General features: G+C 38.2%; 1 protein-coding gene across 5 annotated transcripts in view; it reads right to left on the bottom strand.

Moving 5' to 3' along the window:
* The window catches only part of TTC26 (tetratricopeptide repeat domain 26), a 56,334-nt gene that overhangs the window by 32,759 nt on the left and 6,610 nt on the right, over positions 1-16,965 (bottom strand). For 4 of the 5 annotated variants that reach the window (XM_017827696.1, XM_017827694.1, XM_017827695.1 and 1 more), the window contains exons 4-9: positions 15,371-15,485; positions 5,914-5,963; positions 4,125-4,270; positions 2,692-2,863; positions 2,209-2,283; positions 941-1,043 (exon numbers count right to left, since the gene is read on the bottom strand). In XM_017827696.1, coding sequence (XP_017683185.1) covers positions 941-1,043; positions 2,209-2,283; positions 2,692-2,863; positions 4,125-4,270; positions 5,914-5,963; positions 15,371-15,485 — 661 coding nt within the window. Of the gene's footprint in view, positions 1-730; positions 842-940; positions 1,044-2,208; positions 2,284-2,691; positions 2,864-4,124; positions 4,271-5,913; positions 5,964-15,370; positions 15,486-16,965 lie in introns of those variants that run through there. The other variant, XM_017827698.1, reaches the window with a different exon arrangement.

The raw sequence follows: 16,965 nt of genomic DNA, 5'->3' as shown, positions 1-16,965 counted from the left end.
TATTTGACCCTTGTGAGATTGCATTGGAGTAGGGTGTCCAGTTTTGGGATCCCTCAATTAAGACAGACGATGAAATACCGGAGTGAGCCCACCCAGGACTCCCAAGGCAAGAAGGGGGCTGAGGAGAGACGGAGAGAACTGCATTTCCTTAGCTTCAGAAGAGAAGGCTCAAGGGAGATCTTATCGCTGTCTACAACTTACTGATAGGAGGGTACAGAGAAGATGGAGACAGGTTCCATAGAGTAAGACGAAAGGCAATGGACACAAAGTAGAACAGAGGAAGCTGGAACTAAGCAACATGACCTAATTGGACCTGGCTTGAGTCACACAGCCAGTCAACCAGCCAGTCATTGTCGAATAAAAGAACACAATGGGAGAATAGTAATGGCTTTGAAAAATTCAGATATAATTCAAAGAAGCTGGCAAATGAAGGAGAGATACTAGTACAAAATCCTTTCCAACTGATTCTGGCTACATACCTGCATCCTTTAAGAGTTGTAAAGTAGATTTTTAACGCAATGTCTTGTTCACAAACTGTAGCCTCGTTCACAGTCACTTAGGCTCATATCCTGTTTGTGCTATATTTACAGAAACAGTTGTCCTTGCCTTCAGAGGACATATGCCTACCATTCTCACACATTCAGACAGAAGAGAGGTCATCTCACTAGAAACAGTTAAACACCACCGTCCCCAAAGCCATCTCCTTCAACCCAAGAATCTGCAATATTCTGTCAAAGTACATTTATTTGACTGCACACAACTAAAGCCTTCTCTGCAAGCCATGGAAACTCTTACTTCACTATCTTCTGGAGGAACAGTAAATGAAATACATTACATTTTCCTGCAGAGAAAAAAAGCATTTCATTGAATAGTCAGTTGAGATAAGATGAATGAATGTCATCCCTGAAGGTATGAAAAAGCCAGAGGAAGGTGTATTTACCTTGCCGGAGATAGTAAATCACAAGATTCAGTCTTGCCTCAGGAATAACATCAACCAAAGGAGGCAGGACCTGCAAAGCCCCTTCTCCTCCTCGGAAAACCACCTGCAGAGAAAAACAGCATATTGATAACCATGTATCAAAATCTTTTCTATGATATCTTAATTCAAGGACATGAATCCTTAAACTCCTATATTAAGAGTAGGAAAAGGTCAGTGGCTCTGGGATTAGCATAATCCCTGCTTTAATATAGCTATAGAATTACTAAGTGTGACAATCTTTATTCTGAAGAATATAAAGTGTTTAATCCATCAGTAAAGATTAATTTATTTTAACTTTTAGCAGCTCAAAACAGTGATACATTATGTATCACAGATTTAAAAGAATAATATTGTCTGAAACAAGAGTGAAGGGAACACATACAAAATTACTATTTGCTTATGATGTTTTCATATGAAAAAAATGAGACTAACAACTCTACATTTATTTAGGAAGATGCTAAAATGGTCAGGAGCAGTTGATTATACTTCAGTTTCATATGATGGTTCTTCCAACAAAATCTAACATAGTTATTCAATAAACCACTGGCAAAAAGACCAGCATACAAAATAAACAATGTTAACTCACAAAAGTCCAGTTTGAAAACAGTTTTTACTTTTGGGGAAAGAAGCGTTAGCTTGTTATGACTGCTCTTGAAAAACGACAAAGCAAGCAACTGCCCATCATTAAATAAGAGCAATCTGCTGTTACCAGCTGTACAGCAAAGTAATAATACCACTGAAGGGAAAATTAACTAGTGATTAGTGACTCTTTTTCTGCAGACCACACAAGTATTTTGGCTTTTATCAGCAGCTTTTTTCCTAGAATTCTTTGTTTAGTACTTTTTGGATGAAGGTCATTTTCACTAGTTATCTTAATTCCACTCACGTTGTTGTGGTACTAAATAAAGAGTTCAGGGTCATACATTCTGACTTGTTTCTACAGTGTCCTTATTGAGTGGGCTCCACAAAATATCTTGCAAAGGTATTCTTACACAAACAACAACATTATTATTTTTCTTGACACAGTCTAACTGTCAGGGAAAAATTCCAGGGGAAAAAATAAATACACTTGATGGCACATTCATTATACAGGTAGGATTCCTGGACTTGCATGGCAGCAAAAATTCAGTTAGGTCTGCAATTACCAAAATATTCCATTTTATGAATCATCATGAAAAGCTCTACAAATGAGTGCTGTTTATATTAAGTCCCAGAAATGCATTACTTACCAGATTGTGTTTAATGAGCTCTTTGCCAAACTCAAAAGATGATGAGGCACTGTCAGTCAAGTTCTTGAGCTCTGCCTGGAATTACATACATTCCAAAATTTTACCACAAAACCAAAAAAGCACAGAAGCCTAAGTGAAGCTTCAAATGAGCTCCAAAGCTGACAGAAATACATCTCCATCAGTGGTAGGCCACTGGAAGATTTGGCTTTCTCACTTCTATAGGATAATTTTAGAAACTGGATAATATGTATAAACACAAGATCAAAAGTGAACTGAGAAAATGGAAAGACCACTGTGCATGCATGTGGGCAGATGGGTTAATACCAGGGAAACTGAAAGTGGTGACATTCCTAAAAGAAGGACACAATGACAAGATAAAGGCCATTATCAACATTACTGATTAAGACAGATAACGAGGAAAAGAAACATATATGGATTTTTAAACTAAAATAAAGGTGAACTGAGGGACTGTCCAACAGATACCTCAGCAGCCTTCCCATTGTAAAGTCGGAAATGGTTACAAGCCTTAAGGTTAAGAGCAATGGTGCTGTCAGGAACTTGCTGAAGATAAACAGCTAGCACTTCCTGTGATACATCATAGTAATCCAGTTTGTAATAGCATAGGGCCACATATACATTCAGAGCCAGGTATTCCCTGCAGGAAAGAGGATTAAAAAGAACATTTAAATCCCACCAGATAGTTTAACGTTTCCCATTACAGAGCATTAAAATCAGTAATAAAGCTCTCACATGTCTATACATATTTTACAAGCACATCAAAACTGGGGTTTCTGAGAAATGCTTAGAGCTTCTCTAGTTTGTTGGCTAAGACTGCACAGATCCAGATTCACATTATTTATTTTTTCCACAGAAGCTACTGCAGCTTTTAAGTACTACCTACAAGACTTTTCACTTGCAAATCTGGGAAACAGTGGCAACTTCACACCAAGGAAACGCACAGAACATGAGCATTGTATCTGGCCTGGCAGAACAGGATTTTCTAAGCAATATATGCAAAGACATTTAATATGTGCATAAAAGTTTGCATCAAGTACAATTATTTTAAAAAATCCTTCTCATTACAAGCTGTCAAGCCAGAAGAACTAGATACAGAAATAAGACAGGCATTTGTGGAAACTGTAAGTAAAAGGATAATTGTTATGAAGGTTACTCATTTAGCTTTGAGTGATTGCTTCTGCAGGACTTGGAAGTTAAAATCTCTTCCCCAAGCATTACATGACATACTTATATACATTATGATGGATTTCTCTGAAATGTTCAAGAGGAGATACCACCAAAAGAGAGCTGTATTCTGGGACAGCAGTTTCTATTTTATTAAACAATACTTCCATCTATTTAAGAATTCAATTTGTTTCTTCCTAAATTGTGAGCTAAAAATTTGCAGAACACGATAGGAAAAACCATCAATAAGTGTCAAAGGGGATAAATAGAAAAGGAAAGAATTTCAGACTTCAAGGAATGCAAGGAACTTTACATAAACCCAACAACGGAACCATTCTTAGAAAGGCTAAGAGGTGAAGAAGTCAATAATTCAAGCAACGATCACCAGACTGGCCATCAGAGGGGAAAAAGGAAAAAGATAAAGCAGGTACATAACCATATATCATCTCAGAAGAAATAAGTAACAAAATAAAAAAAAGATATCAGAATGAATTACACAACAGTAACACTAAAAAAACCCAACAGAGAGCAGATTTCTTTTTAAACATTCATTTTTTAAAAATACTTTGCAATGAACAAAATTGAGGGGCTGCAACTGATGCGCATTTTGCGATACGAAAAGGACATAGCAGTTGTGGAAAATGCCCATGCTTGGTTTCAGAAACCAAGCAACTATATGGAATTTAAATACCAACAATAGCACAGACACTGCAATAAGGCTTAGAGATGCCCACCGATTCTCAAGTAGAATGCGTTTGTAGATATCAATCGCCTCTTGGTAGTGGGACCGCATGTAGTGGATAGATGCCAAGCTAAGCTGATCTTCTGTAATATCTTGCAGATTCTGGTGAGAGCTCATCAATTTCTTTTCATCACTGAACTAAAAAGAGCGTGACACATCCTCAGATGAGTTCAGCAAGAAAACTATTTTAATTAGCTAGACTAGTTTTGCTGGTAAACAGCAGGTGATTAATATCAAACATGTGGAAAAACTCTGTTACTTTAAAGTTAATATGACCAGTGAAGGAGGAAATCAGTTCAAACTGGATGTTAGGCTAAAACTAAGCACACATTTTCCTTGAAGGTGTGATTTAGATATAATTAGATGTCACGTGCTTTGATGGATAAGAGGGAAAGAGCTGAATTAATTATTTCACAAACAGAATTTCACAACACAAAATTTGACTGTTATTCAAGCCAGAAAAAATTCTGCTGTTTGTAGATCCAAATCTAATTTCTCATGGATAGCAGAAAAATTCAAGCCTTGCCAACACACAAGCTCTAATTTTCACAAGACTCTTTACAGCACTAACAAATTCTCTTTCACTGGCTCCTTAAAATTTCAGTTTAACTAAATGATTTATTTTTAAAAGCATTGCTGAATAGCACATAATACACACACATAAGATAAAAACAAGGAACAGAGTTAAACATACACATTATATTTGTATTACAAAAGTAAAGTTGAGGTTATTTACCTTAGCAGTCTACTCAAGTCACTTATTCCAGTGCTTCCCTTTGCTGGTTTTGCTGTTTCATAATTATTATTCATCTTACACACAAATTCTAATCTTATATATTTGTTTTCCTACCTATCAGCTCAGTTTTCTTCAGATTCTTTTCCTCCCTCTTTGAGCCAGTCACAAAATGATACTCCAGATAAAAGGCAAGATAAGTTGCTCAACAGAACTAAAGGCAATGGGCTTCATAGTTTCATAAAACCCTTTATTTCCAATGACTAACTAGATGAAAAGAAGTTGATTAATTCCTAGCTCATCACTGACATCTGTAAGTGCTGGCATCTGTAAGTGCCAGCGCCACTACAAAAACGGTTTAAAGATTTCTCTCTTAAAATTAAGAGAGATTTAAGTAAAGAGAATCTGACATCAAAGCTAACATTTACTTTCTTTCAACTCAATGTCCTCAGTAGCAGAATACTTGTTAAATATAACACAGGGTGGTACAAAACTTAATTTAAGGGAAGATAGCTATGTGCGGTAAGTGAAATAAGCACTTAATTGTTGCTGAAATTAAAGTAAATTTCATGCTATTAACAATATGACTTCCTGGATACTGAATTACGTAGGAGGATCAGTAATAGCATATACACCATTTTGGTCAAATTGCCAAGTGTAAGAGAGCTGCAAGTTTGGAAAACTTGGTACACTTCCAAAAAAAAAAAAAAAAAAGGTAAAAATAGTGGCTTATACATTTCTGATTCTGGAACATTAATGTTCCAGGCTCCTTGTGATCAAAAATGTCATCAGGCTCCTGTTGTACAACTTATGTGAAGTGTACTGGTAAGACTTCCCTTAGAAACATGCTGAGGGTATCTATTCTGAGATCATGTTTTCACACTTATTTTCTCCTCCACATTTTAATACAGGAGGGTGGTTATGGAAAACATTTGTTCTTCTGCCACAACAGACGTTTTAATTATTCTGCCAGGTTGCCAGCATAAATTACACCTTACCAAACTGAAAAGAAAACAAACAAAGCACGAGTGAAGAAAAGACATCATACCTTATGTGCCAGGTGAAAGAGCAGACGGTTCTGGAGACCACTCTTCGGTGCTGAAAGGAAAATTCAGTAAGTACTGCTGTAAAGAACAACTCAGGATGTCTATTTTTAACTCTCTTTCTCAACAGACATGAATGCACCCATATTCTTTCATTAAGTAGCCCAAGTACAGTCCTTCAATAAAAGCCTTTGCAGGTCATGCCTCAGGGCAGGTTCTACCAATTTTAGAGTGGTTTAAAGGTCTTCCTCCTTCCTATCTTCTTTCTCTGACTGTTTCTTTTGAAATCCCTGTTGAAAATAATTTTTCATTGGTCTCTGTCTTCCATGAAGCTTAAAACTTCTAGGAATCACACTATCATTTCCATGCAGGGATTTCTGGATAATTCTCTGGGGTTTTTTTTGTGACACACAAGCATAACACCTTTTCAAAATAAAAAGCAGCAAGAGATAAACTCATGATCAAGGTTCCTTCTATCATACGTCACATTTGAAGTAAGTTGTGATTTATAATTCAAGGAATCTTCTCAACTTCCAGTGTATTGAAAAACCCAGTGCTGCTACCATTTTGTTGTGTATGCACCTTATATTATACTTTGACACTAAGTTGAACATGAGTCAGCAGTGCCCTGGCAACCAGGAAGGCCAACCATAACCTGGGGGGGGGGCATCAGGCAAAGCATCACCAGCCAGCTGAGGATTGTCCTGCTCTGCTCTGCACTGGGGTGGCCTCACCTTGAATATTGTCTGCAGTTTTGGGCACTGTAATATAGGAAAGATATTAAGCTGTTAGAGAGTGTCCAAAGATGGAGAATGCAGATGGTGAAGGGTCTTCAGGGAAAGCCGTATGAGGAGCAGCTGAGGTCACTTGGTCTGTTCAGCCTGGAGGGGAGACCTCATTGCAGTCTACAACTTCCTTGTGAGGGGAAGAGGAAGGGCAGGCACTGATCTCTTCTCTGTGGTGACCAGTGACAGGACCTGAGGAAATGGCCTGAAGCTGTATCAGGGGAGGTTTAGGTTGGATATTAGTAAGAGGTTCTTCAACCAGAGGGTGGTTGGGCACTGGAACGGGCTCCCCAGGGAAGTGGTCACAGCACCAAGCCTGCCAGAGTTCAAAAAGTGTTTGGACAATACTCAGGCACATGGGGACTCAGGACATGACTCTTGGAGATGGTCCTGTGCAGAGCTAAGGGTTGGACTTGATGATCCTTGTGGATCCCTTCTAACTCGGCATATTCTGTGATTATGTGATTCTAGTATTTCTCCTGTCCTTAGGAACAAAAGGCATACAAAAGAATCCTACAGTCAGAGCAGATAAGACTCAAACTAAGATACGTTGAGAAATTTAAGGGAGATATCTCCTTTCTGAAACCAGTAAAGTTCATGAAATTTCTCACTCTAGCAGGATTAGGAATTCCAGTAAACTCACTCCCTATGACAAAAATTGTTAACTGAAGAGCTTTAAGTCACTAGAGCCTTTTGCTTCACTGAGAGACAAATATCATTATCCAACAGAGCTATTAATTTCTGCTGCAAGCAGTCTCCCAAAAATCCTTCCCTTGCTTCGTGTATTTTTGTTAGCCTACTCAGTTAATGAGCACTCTCGTTCCTGCTCAGACCAACTAGCTGGCAACCTATGTTCCACAGAAAGGGTGTACATGGAATCTTTAAAAAAAGCAGAATTACTTACTGTGTTCATAAGGCCATGAAAGTGCAGAGTTAGCAAAGCAATAGCCTGTAACACAAGGCTATAATTCTTCTGACGTCCTAAACCATGAAAGAGGGCTCAAACCACCAAACCCTCTTCCCCACCACCCCCCTGAAGATGGATTTTTTTTTTTTTAATGCAATTTAGGGAGAGACTTCCAGACTTCTTACTCTTTCTCCACATAGTAAGTGAACTTTGTAACACTGTGGACAATGCCAAAACCCGGGCCATTCTGATCAGATTGGCAGCGCAAGGCTGCCCACCTACTTTAACAAGTAAAGCAACTATTTCTCCCCTTTCCTCTTTCCCAAGCTGCGTTGTTTAACCACGTTCCTAGAAAAAAGAGGACAGTGAATTGCGTCTTTAAAAAGCTGCTGGAGCAGAGAAGTCCCAAAATACAAAGGCAGTATGAGAGCATTCTCACAAAACCACATCTTGTAAGATACTTCTAAGAGAGCACCAAGTTATTAAGAAGCTAAATGGTCTTCAGTCTAGGATATATGTGGGAATTCTCATTAGACTAATTATTAAAGAACAGAAAGTTTTTCTGATCTATAATCAATATTGTATAGGCAGCAGGAGCAGTAAAACTGACATGATAGTACGGATATTTCATCCACTGAGTTAGAAAGTGAGAGTACCTTAATTTAAATGCATATTCTTCACTCCACATGTGCCCCAGCTTTAACTGATATGTTTTAATATCAAAATTTAGAAGGGTTGCACATGGACTCCACATGTGCTTTTGTGTGAAACTTAAACCACAACCACCCTTTACAATTCAAAACATTTGGTCATCAAAGATTCCAAAAATACAAGCATGACAGATTGTGGGATTTACACTGAAAATAACATATTGTATAATCACAGTGCTATGGATAAAGACATCAGTGTTCCTCTTTTGAGTAGGTTTTCCTTTTTTTTTTCCTTTTGAGCATTAATTTCACTGTGAAAATGGTCACTTGCAAGCAATACTCCCTCAAGAACCTAAACCAAGGAATTCTTGTTTCACCAGTCAACCAATGACTGCAGGCTGCCTTTGTAAACCTGGCATCTGATCTGACATCAAAATTATTATTTACTTCTTGGCAAAAGCTGGAGGGTTAGACCATGTTATTTACACCTAAAAACAGGCAAAAGACAAAATCTGAGTTTTGATGGTGTGCATGGATATAGGGAGGGAGGAGAAAATGTCCCACTTCATAAGATATCATATGATACTATCTATCTGATATTCTTTAAAATAAGATGCTTAAAACCCCCCCACAAATATAGCCCTGTTGATAGAGTAAGCAGAAATATGGAAACATTCAATATCAGCAGTTTCTTTACTCTCAGTGCCAAATGCATTTTTTGAGGAAGACAAGGAAACATCCGAACAAGGACAGATTAGTTTCCAGAAAGAATCTGGTTATGAATATTGGATAAAGATGTTGTCAATCACTGGAGCAGGAAGTGATATAACTGCCTCATCAGCAATAATGATTTTTAAGGGACATTAGGCTTGTTCTTTTATTACTCTCTGCTGCTACAGAATTTTATTGTTACTGATCTATTAATGCTACAACGAAGCACAATATTCTTTTTCTGTTCTACTTTTTCAAGACAATGATTGTACTTTTTTTTTTTTAAATCAGTACTAAGCAATCTAGGGATCATAACAAACATGATGACAATGCTGCACGGCAACAAACTGGATGCTGCTCCAGGTCTAGTACTGACCTTGTGCTGAAGCACTGAGGTAGCTGGATTGGATATATCTCTTTCCATCTATGAAACACACCAATACTCCTACACTAGAATTTTTGTCATGATCAGTGCTGTTTTTCCAGGTGCTAAAGTCATAGCTGTTCTGGATCTTAAAGATGTTCTGTATATTTTTATGTACTGACACTGACAGGCACCTAGTGAAGTATTTGTTAAAATATAATAAACAGCTACAATAGGAATGAAGACAATTATCTTCACTAATTATTAAACAAAAAGTTAAACTCACCAGAAATGGCAGCTCAGACTCTAGGTGGATTCCATATTGCTGCCTTAGGCAGTAAAAATATGATGAAATAGAGTCATGGACAGTGTGGCATTGGTGCCCTCTCATGAGAGTGCAAGGCAATGCTGGTCATGCATCCAGCATTAACAAATCCCACCTAACAGACATAATGCATATACTATAGCACCACTTCACACGTCGACAGGCATGGAATACACCTTAAACACATGGAGCAGGAGCTGGTAGGAATGGAGCAAGGCTGAGAAGGCTCCATCCTGACAGTAGAAAACATGACCAGAGGAAACCTTATTCTCCTGTCCCTGAGAAACAACGCCCTGCTCACCTGAATACAGTAGCTGATTGAAGCCCTCTGTGCCTCAAAACCACAGTTTCACTGGTGGAGAGAAAATGTAAGGGTATGGGAAAAATGTTCAAAAAAGCCCGTGGTCCAGCAGTGAGGTTCACACTTAAATGCACTTGAACAGCTCAACTGTTCAGAATTTTCTTGAATGAAATTTACAGAGGACATTCACTGAGATTTTCCCATTCCCACAATACTTAAAAGGCATTCAGCTATGTTCAGTTACTTGCAATATATACACATTTCATGGCAGTCATGGCTAAGCACAGTAAGTTAAAGATCATCAAACTAATTATTCCTGGTCTGTAACTTTGACTATACTTTAAAAAACAAAACAAAGAAAACAAGGCTAGTAGCTTTTAAAGTTTAAATATGTGATATTTTCACTTGTGCACTTTGAAAGTTCCATATATGAAACTTCTGGTTCAAAACCACAGTTAAAATGCACTGAAAATAACTGCTGTTCTCAAGAAATACAGCACAAGCAGCAAGGAGATAATTTTGCATGTAGGTGAACATGCAATCCTAAGTAAAAGAAAACCCAATAACTTTTCCATGCCCACTTGTATCCGCACATTTTCACTGGTGACAACCATCTGACACCTGGCAAACATTACCACATGCATAAGTAAAACTGGTTTGGAAAATGTTATTGTTCTTGCTAACCCATCTCTATTCTGCTTTTGTACAATATTGCTCCTTCCAGTATAGGTTGTAAAATGAGAAGTTCTCTGTTCAGTTAAATCACATTCAGATCTGACACATGCAGAGTTGTGAAGAAGCAAAGCAACTACAAAGCTTTTCCCATCAAAAATTAGAAGGGGTGAAACCCCCCCCAACTTTAATGACTGGTTCAACAATACAACCCTGTCTGTGCATGAATCTTAAATTGTAAAATTCCATTTATCCTAAAAAGACTGCTTTTCATAACAGACTTAACTGCAGCCCCACTTAGGTGCACATTTTGTGGTTTAAAAGAACACTTTGAGTTCTTACATCTTAATGCAGTGCAAGCCAACAGCTTCTAAGAGCACTACGCAGGCTTCTAAATACTTGGATCAGTTGCCAGGATCACGTCCCAGTGTGCAAGGCTGAGTTTCTGTTCTTTGGCCTTTGCAAGGCACAGGAACCATGAGTGCAACATAAGAGCATTAGCTTCTATAATTAAAAAAATAGTAACTTGTTATAATTATTATTCATTATTAAACCAAGATGAATACTTTCAGCCTCATTCTCTCAAGACTAGATGGGCTACCATACAGCATGGAAAAAACATATGTTCAGCCAACGTATGAGAGCACAGATGCAAAAGGAGTAAACAAAACATCACTTGGCAGCTTCACTATGGGATGACTACAAAACAACAGTAGCTGACTTGGAAGTAACTCTACCTTCACCTCAGCTGCAGGAACATTAGTAACTGTAATGTAAGCAGACAGCAGGGAAAAAGGAGAAGCCAGAAATATCTGATAGAAATTTGGAAGAAAGCCTAGAAGAGGTAAAATACAACAGTAATGAAAAACCTCCAAGGACGGATTTTCCTTTATTGCCTTTTTGCTCTACTTCTTAGGTTATATTTGCAGTAATTCTTTTTTTATATGACTTTTGATATACAGATTTATTCTCTCCTAAGAGAATCATAGAATCACAGAATGGCTTGGATTGGAAGGGACCTTGAAGATCACCTAGTTCCAACCCTCCTGCTGTGGGTGGGGATACCTTCCACTAGACCAGGTTGCTCAAGGCCCCATTCAACCTAGCCTTGAACACTTCTAGGGATGGGACATCCACAACTTCGCTGGGCAACCTGTTCCAGTGCCTCACCACCCTCACAGTAAAGAATTTCTTCCTTATATCTAATCTAAACCTACCGTCTTTCAGTTAAGAGCCATTCCTCCTGTCTTGTCACTACATGCCTTTGTTAACAGTCCCTTTCCAGCTCTCTTGTAAAACCCCTCTAGGTACTGGAAGGCTGCTATAAGGTCTCCCTGAAGCCTTCTGTTCTCCAGGCTGAACAAATCCCTATTCTTTCAGCCTTTCCTTGTAGGAGAGGTGCTCCATCTTTCTAACCACCTTGGTGGCCTCCTCTGGACTCACTCCAACAGGTGGAGGTCCTTGCTTTGCTGAGGACCCCAGAGCTGGATGCAGCACTGCAGGTGGGATCTCACCAGAGCAGAGTAGAGAGGCAGAACCCCCTCCCCTGACCTGCTGCCCAGGCTGCATCTGGTGCAGCCCAGGATACACTTGGCTTTCTGGGCTGTGAGCTCACATTGCTGGGTCATGTCCAGCCTCTCATCCATCCATCAGCACCCCCAAGTCCTTGGGCTGCTCTCGATCTGTTCATCCCAGAGTCTTCATCAATAGTGGGGTTTCCCCCACCCAGGTGGGCCCACTTTCTGAGCTTGCCCAGATCCTTCTGGATGGCATCCCATCCTTCAGGTGTGTCACTGCACCACTCAGCTTGGTGTCATCTGCAAACTTGCTGAGGGTGCACTTGATCCCTCTGTCACTAATGAAGATATTAAATAACACTGGTCCCAGTATGGACCCCTGAGGGACACCACTGGTCACTGCTGCCCATTGGGACTCTGAGCTATGGACCATTATCCTTTGGATGTGACCATCCAACCAATTCCTAATCCACCGAACAGTCCACTGATCAAATCCATCCCTCTCCAATTTAGAGAGAAGGGTATTGTGGGGAACCATTTCAAAAGTTTTGCAAAAGTCCAGACAGATGACACCCGCAGCCCTTTCCTTACCCACTGATGTAGTCACTCCTTCATAGAAAGCCACTAGGCTGGTCAGGCAGGACTTGCCCTTGGTGAAGCCCTGCTGGCTGTCCCAAATCACCATGAACTTTTAATTAAGTAATGAGAGAGAACAGTTCACATCTGTTATAAAATAAACATAAAACCTTGATCCACAAGAGATTGTGGACTATAAATGCAATAACTAGCTCATGGATTTTAACAATAATTTCCTAATTTTTAAGTGTCTTGCATATTTTTCCTCAGATGGCTAACAATAATTTTCTTAAGTAACAGCAACAGTACACGGCAAGAAGGAATTTGATTTGATTTCTAGATATTTATATGTTTGTGTGGAAAACCTATTCCAGAAAGCTAGCTCACATTTATGTTCCCTTTCACACAGAGATTCTATTACTGTAGAAATTCAGAATTATCGCTGAATTAGTTCTCCTTAATTTAATTTTAAATTTAAATTTAAATTAGTTCTCCTTAATTTGTTTTAGTACTATGCTACTTTTAGGGGCTTAGCATAACTGCAGCAATAAACACTACACAGTATGCAAGAATTCAGACAAAATAATCCCAAAATAGCAATGGTAAGCATCCTAACATTAACACCACCTACAATTTTTTCAGTAGTATTCAAAGCAGCATTGGAAAAATGGTGTTCTTTTAAAGACTTCAGCTGTTGTGTTAATATTGAAGGAAATATTTTGCTTCTTCAGGATCTTTGCAAAACCATGGAAGAGACCACAAGATGATATGGCCTCAGTTGTCAATAATATATTACAAACAGCCATCATTGATGCAATCCTAAAATGTTAAAAAAAAAACTAAAAGAGGATCCGACTTCAACAAAAATAAAATAGTTCAAACTCAATACAAGAAAGACTGAAGTGATGGGAGTGGAAAGGGGAATATAGCACACTTGGAAGTTTTCAGTGGAAAAAGGACAAGTGTTATAAATCTTCAGCTATGACTCCTAACCACCAAGCTTAAGTAGCCAGAAATCATCAGTATTACAGTACTCACAAGAAAGTTTTAGCACCTCGTTATAAAAACTGGGATGCTGTTCCTTCTCCAACAATTACATAAAATCAGGAACTGACAGAACTAATGTGAGCACTCAGTTATTTTCTGTTCCCTCTCTCAGCTACACTCCCTATGTCTTGCACTCCTTTCCTGATATTCCTACCCTTGCCTCCAGCACCCAAGTACCATTAGCTGCACCCCCTACCCTGCCACTCACGAGGCTACCATTAACTAATCTGAAGGGGTATGAAAAGAATAACCTTCCCTCACTCACAGCTCACAGTTAATCAAGCTGCATGCCCAGCTGTGTATATGTCATCTCTAGAATGGATTACTGTAAATCACATGACGTGAAGCTGATGACAATGACTCCAGCTGGTACAGGATGCAGCTGCTTGCTTCCTCCATGGTTTAGGTCACAGTGACACGTTGAGCTCTACTGCCCATTTATTTTTAGATTTTACTTCAAGTCCTAGATTGCAATCTCCAAAGCTCAAATTTTTGGTACATTAAAGATTAAATTATTTGTGAACACTAGAAATTTGCACACCTCTTGAACAATACAAATCACAAAGCTCTGTATGAGATTTTTTTATAGTTGGAAACAAAACATTTTCAGTTGTGGGATTTCAGCTCAGCATGAGCTCAATCCTCTTTCTGAGGATTTTAAAAAGATATGAGAATCTAATTATTTTTTAAAAATACTACAAAGCTGTCCTTTTGGAAGGCACTCCTTCACAGCAGAAGAAAGTACATATTATTTCCTCCCTACTCTATTTTCAGTGCAAGACAAGTAGACTAATGAAAGAAAGGAGAAAACCCGTACTTCAATAAGAGTTTTATCCTAAAAAGGCAAGAGTCAGAAGTTGACTGAACTATCACTGAGAAAGCACTGAGATACTATGGTTACGGGAAACAACATAAATCACAAAGATATATAAAAAGTGATGGGTAACAAAATGAAACTACAGAAACATTTTTAGGTAGTAAGAATTGCCTTGGAATCTAAATTCCATTCCTTTAAATGATCCCATGCATGTTCAGATTAAAGCAGGACTGTAATAATGTGACTGCAGTGAACTCCATGCCTTGAAGAATCAGATACCTAGATCTGACTTACAAAGCAACAAAACCACCTACTAAGTCACTCAAACTATGTAAACAGAGTTCTTGTCCATATCAGGGAGAATGCTGAATTCCCTCAGATGCTTATTTTTTTTAATTTTTTATAATTTCACTAGCCTAATTTGCTTCATCTGCACTGGCTCAGAGACACAGAATCAGTCAAAAGAACAAAAGGAACTTCTTGTTCCTAGTCGATGTATGCTGGGTTTTGTATTTAGAAATTCATAAAAGCAATGATTTTCAAGATGCTTCTTTCAGTTCCCGCTGCTCCACATGCCCAAGGTATTTTTAGGAAGCAAACTGCATCACAACTGTCCTGTTAAATGAAAGTTAAAAAACCAACTCCCAAACAAAAACCCGAACCCAAACAACTTTGGTCACATGTATCCTTTATTCCTATGAAAATAAAGCATTGCATACTTTCTCTGGAAATCGCTTTCAGTGTTCGAGTCAATAAGCAGTCCTTTCCAACAGAGACATATACATCTCACCTTTCAAAGCTGCTTGTTCTGCTTGCGTGTACATCCCCAGAAAGAAGTACGTACAGGCAAGGTTCACCCAAACATCTGGATTGCAAGTTGGTTGTTTGGTTAAGGCCTCATACTCCTGTAACAGAAGAGAGGGTCGATTTTCAAAAAATGTGTAATAGCACATATATTTATTAAATATCATTCTTTCTTCCACCATTTTACAATGTATCATTAAATTACTGAGATCAAACAACTTATTCTGAAGTTCTTTGCAGTTCTTACAACAAAACTATTACATCTTAAACCTAAGATATGTTCCTAACTCTTTTTGTTTACAGCAATAGAACAGACAACAGGGACAAGCAGTGCTATCAATCTCCATTGTGTGAACATGATTTCAGTCAATATTGAAGTTATAGAGATATAAAAAATATTTATATTGTAAATATGCTGCTTACATTTATAAACTCCAACATATCTAAGTTATAAAGACAGCAATATAATCAACTTTTCTTCAGTCACTTCTGATGCTTTCCTAAGTTCTCCTCCAGTCAAAGCCTGGGAGCCATAAACACTCGGGAAATCTCTTTGTGAATATTTACTGGAGTAAGTGTTAAACAGGTTTTTGTAAACCTGTAGGTAGTGTCTTAGTATATATTTAAGCTGTGGACTCCAAAGTGTATTCTAAATCTGAGGTTATGCAATATAATACCACAATTGCAGGAAGAAAATTTGTTTTGGCATTATTAATAACTAAAATAAATATTTTTAAATAGTGTTTATTTAATCTTTACCTCCTCCTTTTTTTACTTTCTATTTTCATGTATGTTTTATAGTGACATATTAGTACAGTAGTACAGGTATGTAATTTATAAATGTATAGATGTGCATACATATTGGGGGTGTGTACTCAAAAATTTTTTATTGATAGGGATGCATGAGCAAAATTGTTTGGAGACCACTGCATTAAAACACAAGCCTATAAGTTGGTACAGGGCAAATTCAAGATTTCCTTATAGATAAGATTAGTAAATTATAGTAAATATTACTAAATTGAGCCTAACTTTACCATTTTCCATTTTAAGATTTACAGCCAACAGCTACAGAAAGCCACTAGATACCATATTCTGATAATTCTTGCACATCCACATTCATTCTACATATTTCACAGAATATTCTGAGTTGGAAGAAACCTGCAAGGATCAAGTCCAATTCTTAAGGAAATAGCCTGCACAGGGATTGAACACATGACCTTGCTGTTATTAGCACCATGCTCTGACCAACTGAGCTAATCTCAGGTACATATCCTTTAATACTGCCAGACAAACTGCTTAGTTTCTTGTTATTGTGAAACAGCAAAAACTTAACAAATCAATCTTTCAATCTATTTTTTTTAAACAAAAAAGTTTTTGCAGCTACCAAACAATGACATTCCTGAAGATAAACATCTTTGCTCAGTGTAACAGTAGGTATTAGAAAAAGAAGCAAGGAGATCTCTCAATGCCATTTTTTTTTCCTCTCTCACTTTCTGACAAATTACTAGGAAGGACCATCCCAGAGAAAGTGCCTGCTGCTGGTGCTCCTGCTCTCCATCCATCCACATCCAACAGGCAGCA

The sequence above is a fragment of the Lepidothrix coronata genome, unplaced genomic scaffold (genome assembly GCF_001604755.1).
Source record: "Lepidothrix coronata isolate B3197 unplaced genomic scaffold, Lepidothrix_coronata-1.0 Scaffold141, whole genome shotgun sequence".
Lineage (NCBI taxonomy): Eukaryota > Metazoa > Chordata > Aves > Passeriformes > Pipridae > Lepidothrix > Lepidothrix coronata.
This window is presented reverse-complemented; position numbering and strand designations above follow the sequence as displayed.